At 41.4% G+C, this 8,684-nt stretch overlaps 1 gene segment (V, D, J or C); it reads right to left on the bottom strand.

Annotated features, from left to right (window-relative positions):
- Positions 1 to 2,017: 2,017 nt before the first annotated feature.
- On the bottom strand, positions 2,018 to 8,114 carry LOC124019024. The segment is given in 2 exon segments: positions 2,018 to 2,742; positions 8,028 to 8,114. Coding segments are annotated over 2 exon segments (372 nt in total).
- Positions 8,115 to 8,684: the final 570 nt, after the last annotated feature.

Below are 8,684 nucleotides of genomic sequence, written 5' to 3'. Positions count from 1 at the left end.
CCACCAGTGGTGGCTAGTGGGCAGAGATATCAGAGGATCAGCTCATTGTAATCAACTACATTTCAGCCATTAGAATAAGCCTGTACTCCTATATCTTCACCCAGCAGCCTCCTCTGTTCTCTACCCACAAAAGCATTGAGTACCACCGAATTCATCCAATGACCCCCCCTCTTTATGGGCTTGCTTTTAAACTGTAGAGTGTAACTGTCACGCCCTGACCTTAGAGAGCCGTTTTGTTTCTCTATTTGGTGAGGTCAGGGTGTGATTTGGGGTGGGCATTCTATGTTCATTTGGATGAGATGGGGCATCTCAAGATATCTAATCTGAAAAATGTCAAATAAATAACTAAATATAATCCCTCTTTAAACTGTTCTAAACTAGGCACTCTTACCTCCACTGAATCATATATTAGTGCCACAGATATATACCCCCCCCCCCCCCCCACACACACACAGTTCTGAGAGGAGATAAAATAACCTCTTAATTTACATGAAGCTATAAATAAGGAGAGGAGGGGAAGCAGGTGTCCTGGGGGAGAAGGGGAACAACACATCACTGCCTGTAACTCAGTGTCAGATCTAGAACACGTCCCAGGTGAATGACTCTGATAACTAGAGATAGTAGACATGAAACTATCAGCTGGTCTTTGGGTGGGACTGAAACCAGTGGTCTACAGACAGCTGTTCCTGTTGTAAAGTACATGTAGATCTTTCCTCAGTCATTATTGGTGGTCCTACGTCCTCCTCTGGTGGACTTTAACTGACCTGGAGCTTCTATTCTGATCACTGATGCAGAATGTGAAACACAGAATGTGAAACACAACATGACATGACTCTATATGTTGGACCAATCCTAACTTCCATTTATGATAATTCAGAATTTTGCCAATGAGGCCCTTTATCTACTTCCCCAGAGTCAGATGGACTTGTTCATACCATTTGTTTGTCTCTGTGTCCAGTTTGAAGGAAGTTAGAGTTAGTTTAGTCGGTCAATGTTAACTAGCGTTTCCCATAGACTTCCAGTCATTGTTCTATCTTCATCTGACTCTGGGGAAGTAGATAAAGGACCTCATTGAGTGTTTACTTAGTCATGGGTTGATGTCAGTGGGAGACTAAGTGAAGGTCAGACCTATACAGTAGATATTAATGCTGAAATACTGAGTCCAACAGCTAATGTTAATAACAGAGAACAGTTTATACCATGTAATAATGACAGCTTCTAACTCTCTAAACATTGACTTGGAGGCCGGGGTTCTAGTCTGTTATATCTGTCACGTTGGTATAAAGGGATTGGGAGACAGGTGCAGGAATGTGTCATAGTTTTTAAAATTCCTACCCAAATTACAGCCGTGTACAGGCACGGGGACGAAGACCAAACAAACACCTATACAAAACCCAGGGTTGAAACCCTAACAAAAGAGCGAGGGGCACTTTGAATAAATACACAGGCGCACAATGATACCAGACGGGATGACACCCGTAATCTGCACAATACACGCACAGAAGACACAACTACACAGCACAGGTACTCACACCAACCAACAGACATTGTAATGGTGAACCAAAGGGCAAACATACAATTACTAATCATTGGGAAATGGGTACCAGGTGTGGTTAATCAACAGTTCTGGAGGGAACCGTGACAATACCTGGATCTTTCTCTTTCTCTCAGCCTAAGTTCTGTAACTTTCTCTCCCTCCTCGGTGTCTCCAAGGGTCCCTGGTTCCACATCCCTCCATCCTCCTCCATCTTGGTTCAATAGTTTCCAGATTCCCCCTTATTCAGTACTGTGAACAGTTCTGCCTACATTTCCATCATAATAACAACAGGCTATTCAATGTAAGGCTACAGTCAACTGTTAGGTCATCTCTGGTTGGTCAGAATGGTTGTTATGATAGTAAACCTGGTAAGGATTCTGGGCTCCTCTGTCATGGTTCAGTTTAAATAGTCATTATCCAGATTCAATCATTTAGTGCTGCTAACACTGATGCTCATCAACATGCTCTAATACAAACACATGTTCTTTAGAATGTTCTTTATTTAATATCCACAATACAGCAAAGCTCTAACTATTCCTTTATCATTAGTAATTCAACTCATTTCACAATAGTAGAGAGATCTAGTCATCATGACAGTATTTCAGATGTTATGTTCTAGAGAACATGATGCTGGTACAGGGAATGCATCAATAGTAACTTGTGATGACAAACAGCCCTCAACAACTATTTGACATTACATTGGTTATGGTCATACTATTCCAATATCATCCATGTTGTTAGGATTTTAACTTCTATATTTAACAGCAAAGCAAAGATCAACACATCACTTAACAGTTCTAATGAAATAACAGTTGCACTCATTCTGAAGCATTAACAAACTACCAGTTGTATTGATTGTCTGAAACTATTGATTTACAGACTGCAACTAGTCTTTCTGATCTCTTTCTCAGAGAATGTTGACCCCAACGACACTTTACATGTGAACACCACGTCCTTGTCCCAGTCTGCAGTCTGAATGGTCAGATAGCTGCTGATCCTGAAGGTGTTGTCTGGTTGCTGCTCAGCAGGGCTGGTAGAAACATCTCCTATCACTGATTCACCGCTAGACATCCAGCTGACATCTGCCAACCCCTTGGATCTCTGAGACAGGTCACTAGTCAGACACACCAGTGTTGCTCTGCTGGACTTGAGGTCTTCAGTGGATGGAGGGAACAGAGTCACAGCAGGTGTAGCCAGATCTCCATCTGTAGAAAGTAGTCAACGGATGGGAGGAGAACAAAACACAATGGATAAGTTTATACTTCAGTACATGTGGGTATCATTACCAAAACACCTGCATTAAGAGGGAACGGATGGGAGGAGAACAAAACACAATGGATAAGTTTATACTTCAGTACATGTGGGTATCATTACCAAAACACCTGCATTAAGAGGGAACGGATGGGAGGAGAACAAAACACAATGGATAAGTTTATACTTCAGTACATGTGGGTATCAGTACCAAAACACCTGCATTAAGAGGGAACGGATGGGATGAGAACAAAACACAATGGATAAGTTTATACTTCAGTACATGTGGGTATCATTACCAAAACAACTGCATTAAGAGGAAACGGATGCAGTAATTAAATAGAGAACTGCTCTTCATGGTGTTTACAATGATACTGATAGAAGGAAACATACGCTGTTAAGGTGTTAAAATGAGAGACAGAGCAATTTATGAATACATTACACAGCTCTGGTAGACTAAAAGGCTAAAAGATGAACGAAATGTGGACATTTTACATGTAAAATATAAATAATTCACAAGCAAATGGGATTTAAAAAATATATATAAATATTTGTCTAAGATATTGAGCTGGATAACATTTCTGGAGATGAGTTATACAGACAACAGACAACAGATATGAATGATAAAACACTTTGAGATGAAAGATCTCCTTTACATTGAGTTATACAGACAAATGAAACACAAGATGAGAATGATAAAACACTTTGAAAGATAAATTATAGACAACAGAAACACAAGATATGAATGATAAAACACTTTGAGATGAAAGATCTCCTTTACATTGAGTTATACAGACAACAGAAACACAAGATATTCATGATTAAACACTTTGAGATGAAAGATCTCCTTTACATTGAGTTATACAGACAACAGAAACACAAGATGAGAATGATAAAACACTTTGAGATGAAAGATCTCCTTTACATTGAGTTATACAGACAACAGAAACACAAGATATTCATGATTAAACACTTTGAGATGAAAATCTCCTTTACATTGAGTTATACAGACAACAGAAACACAAGATGAGAATGATAAAACACTTTGAGATGAAAGATCTCCTTTACATTGAGTTATACAGACAACAGAAACACAAGATGAGAATGATAAAACACTTTGAGATGAAAGATCTCCTTTACATTGAGTTATACAGACAACAGAAACACAAGATGAGAATGATAAAACACTTTGAGATGAAAGATCTCCTTTACATTGAGTTATACAGACAACAGAAACACAAGATATTCATGATTAAACACTTTGAGATGAAAGATCTCCTTTACATTGAGTTATACAGACAACAGAAACACAAGATGAGAATGATTAAACACTTTGAGATGAAAGATCTCCTTTACATTGAGTTATACAGACAACAGAAACACAAGATGAGAATGATTAAACATGAACAGAGCAGACCAAGCAGAGACATTCACACTGTCATCAAACTGTTTCATAAGTCATTTACAAACATAGGAGACGGGATTAAAGCAGGTGCAAAATATTGAATCAGTGAATATAAATGACATTTTATTAAATAAATATTTAACAAATATATATATCTGACCAGCAGTATATTAGAAACAAAACCTATTCTGTAGATTAAAACATTAGAAGGGAACTCACCAGTAACAATGAGCTTGGTTCCTGGTCCGAATACCACAGTGATTCAGCTTGTATACACAGCCGTACAATAACCTCCTCTCTCTCTACTGAGAGGACAGGAACTGAACCATCCCATTCAGACAGAGCTTTACTCTCTCTACTGAGAGGACAGGAACTGAACCATCCCATTCAGACAGAGCTTTACTCTCTCTACTGAGAGGACAGGAACTGAAACATCCCATTCAGACAAGAGCTTCACTCTCTCTACTGAGAGGACAGGAACTGAACCATCCCATTCAGACAGAGCTTCACTCTCTCTACTGAGAGGACAGGAACTGAAACATCCCATTCAGACAGAGCTTCACTCTCTCTACTGAGAGGACAGGAACTGAAACATCCCATTCAGACAGAGCTTCACTCTCTACTGAGGACAGGAACTGAAACATCCCATTCAGACAGAGCTTCACTCTCTACTGAAAGATCCCATTCACAGGAACTGAAAAATCCCATTCAGACAGAGCTTCACTCTCTCTACTGAGAGGACAGGAACTGAAACATCCCATTCAGACAGAGCTTCACTCTCTCTACTGAGAGGACAGAAACTGAAACATCCCATTCAGACAGAGCTTCACTCTCTCTACTGAGAGGACAGGAACTGAAACATCCCATTCAGACAGAGCTTCACTCTCACTACTGAGAGGACAGGAACTGAAACATCCCATTCAGACAGAGCTTCACTCTCTACTGAGGACAGGAACTGAAACATCCCATTCAGACAGAGCTTCACTCTCTACTGAGGACAGGAACTGAAACATCCCATTCAGACAGAGCTTCACTCTCTACTGAGGACAGGAACTGAAACATCCCATTCAGACAGAGCTTCACTCTCTCTACTGAGAGGACAGGAACTGAAACATCCCATTCAGACAGAGCTTCACTCTCTACTGAGGACAGGAACTGAACCATCCCATTCAGACAGAGCTTTACTCTCTCTACTGAGAGGACAGGAACTGAAACATCCAATTCAGACAAGAGCTTCACTCTCTCTACTGAGAGGACAGGAACTGAACCATCCCATTCAGACAAGAGCTTCACTCTCTCTACTGAGAGGACAGGAACTGAAACATCCCATTCAGACAAGAGCTTCACTCTCTCTACTGAGAGGACAGGAACTGAAACATCCCATTCAGACAGAGCTTCACTCTCTACTGAGGACAGGAACTGAAACATCCCATTCAGACAGAGCTTCACTCTCTACTGAGAGGACAGGAACTGAAACATCCCATTCAGACAGAGCTTCACTCTCTCTACTGAGAGGACAGGAACTGAAACATCCCATTCAGACAGAGCTTCACTCTCTACTGAGAGGACAGGAACTGAAACATCCCATTCAGACAGAGCTTCACTCTCTCTACTGAGAGGACAGGAACTGAAACATCCCATTCAGACAGAGCTTCACTCTCACTACTGAGAGGACAGGAACTGAAACATCCCATTCAGACAGAGCTTCACTCTCTACTGAGGACAGGAACTGAAACATCCCATTCAGACAGAGCTTCACTCTCTACTGAGGACAGGAACTGAAACATCCCATTCAGACAGAGCTTCACTCTCTACTGAGGACAGGAACTGAAACATCCCATTCAGACAGAGCTTCACTCTCTACTGAGGACAGGAACTGAAACATCCCATTCAGACAGAGCTTCACTCACTACTGAGGACAGGAACTGAAACATCCCATTCAGACAGAGCTTCACTCTCTACTGAGGACAGGAACTGAAACATCCCATTCAGACAGAGCAGAGAGGACAGGAACTGAAACATCCCATTCAGACAGAGCTTCACTCTCACTACTGAGAGGACAGGAACTGAAACATCCCATTCAGACAGAGCTTCACTCTCTCTACTGAGAGGACAGGAACTGAAACATCCCATTCAGACAGAGCTTCACTCTCTCTACTGAGAGGACAGGAACTGAAACATCCCATTCAGACAGAGCTTCACTCTCTACTGAGAGGACAGGAACTGAACCATCCCATTCAGACAGAGCTTCACTCTCTCTACTGAGGGACAGGAACTGAAACCATCCCATTCAGACAGAGCTTCACTCTCTCTACTGAGAGGACAGGAACTGAAACATCCCATTCAGACAGAGCTTCACTCTCTACTGAGAGGACAGGAACTGAAACATCCCATTCAGACAGAGCTTCACTCTCTCTACTGAGAGGACAGGAACTGAAACATCCCATTCAGACAGAGCTTCACTCTCTCTACTGAGAGGACAGGAACTGAAACATCCCATTCAGACAGAGCAGAGAGGACAGGAACTGAAACATCCATTCAGACAGAGCTTCACTCTCTACTGAGAGGACAGGAACCGAAACATCCCATTCAGACAGAGCTTCACACTCTCTACTGAGAGGACAGGAACTAAAACATCCCATTCAGACAGAGCTTCACACTCTCTACTGAGAGGACAGGAACTGAAACATCCATTCAGACAGAGCTTCACACTCTCTACTGAGAGGACAGGAACCGAAACATCCCATTCAGACAGAGCTTCACTCTTCTACCGAGAGGACAGGAACTAAAACATCCCATTCAGACAGAGCTTCACTCTCTCTACTGAGTGGACAGGAACTAAAACATCCCATTCAGACAGAGCTTCACTCTCTACTGAGAGGACAGGAACTGCAACATCCCATTCAGACAGAGCTTCACTCTCACTACTAACATCTCAGACTTTTTTAGAGTTTCTCTCCTTGAAGTAACAGTTTATAGAATAGCATCATATTCTGCTGTTGGTGTCTGGTCCTTTTGAATCCATCAGTTAAAGCAAAATCCATATGATGCAGTATTCACTTGATGATGATGATGATGATGATGATGATGATGATGATGATGATGATGATGATGATGATGATGATGATGATGATTACGTCAAGAATGACTAAATCTCTTTTTACAATCGTCTTATAATCTTTTTGACATGTAGTAATGGATGGTTCTTCCATTTCCAGATCTCCCATTGTGTTATGTATATAATGTTATAATAATGACTGATCAACTGCTGTTTCTTAGAGTTCACCCCTCTACCATGAAGCAGAAGTGAGTGTATTTGGGGAGGTTTTTGTCATAGTGTATGTCACTGTGATGCCCACTCGCCAACATAGTAGTCTTTTGTTTTACAATAATACACTGCTGAGTCTTCCTCCTCCACATTGTTAATAATCAAACTATAATCAGATATAGACTGATGATCAGATGTGAATTTAGGAGAGGAGAAACCAGAACCATATTTTACAGAGGTCCAATTGTAGTAGTACCACTGTAAAACATACTGAGGAACTCCACCTGGAACCTGTTTATACCAATGAGCACTATTATCAACAGTTCCCAGGTTACAGTCCAGAGTGGCCGTCTCTCCTTTCCTCACCGTCACAACAGGAGGCTTCTGTGTCACCACAGTCACAACAGGAGGCTTCTGTGTCACCACAGTCACAACAGGAGGCTTCTGTGTCACCACAGTCACACCACTGACACCTGGGAAATAAGATGACATGTAGTAAAGAGAAACATACAGACTCATTATTAATAAACCAGGAAGTAAAACCTCCAGGAAGTCAGACTCCTTACATGTTAGAGCAGTGAAGAGAGTGCAGAGTGTCCCCAGCATGTTGTCAGTGTGGTGTGAACGGCCCTTACTGTCCAGCTGAGAGATGAGCAGGGTTGGAGTGTGAGGAGAGGAGAGGCTGCAGGACCCACCTATAAGGAGACAGACATGGGGGACCAGAGGGAGGGGCCTCTACATCTCAGCCTATCAGCTTCTGAGAAGATGGACTCCTGATTAATGTAAATGACTGTAACTATTAAACTCGCAAATAAATATATTAGATTGGACAAACAAAAACCATATGGGTTAATTTTGGTTACACTGAAATATCCGTTTTAGTTTCATGTGAGTTGTGTTAGAATCAGCATGTCACAATATGTACAATAATGACATAATAATATAATCTGGACCTGATAGTGGGGTTCTGAACTAACAGTACATCACTAAATGACTGTTGATGTAATATGTCTCTACTGTAAACCAGGGGACTGACTATCATGGAGGTTATCTGATACATGAAGTCTTCTGTTAGGACGGAACCTTCTGGAATATCACTTTATCATTCATGCTTTGTGACAACTAGGTGTAATTGTTAATGACAACATTCTAGTAAATGTGTGAAGGGTTTTGTGTAAAACACAAGCATGGAATGTTCTCCTACTGAAGACACACTGGTTCAG

Source organism: Oncorhynchus gorbuscha, unplaced genomic scaffold (assembly GCF_021184085.1).
Source record: "Oncorhynchus gorbuscha isolate QuinsamMale2020 ecotype Even-year unplaced genomic scaffold, OgorEven_v1.0 Un_scaffold_601, whole genome shotgun sequence".
Lineage (NCBI taxonomy): Eukaryota > Metazoa > Chordata > Actinopteri > Salmoniformes > Salmonidae > Oncorhynchus > Oncorhynchus gorbuscha.
Note: the sequence above shows the minus strand (reverse complement) of the source record. Positions and strands in the feature narration are given on the sequence as shown.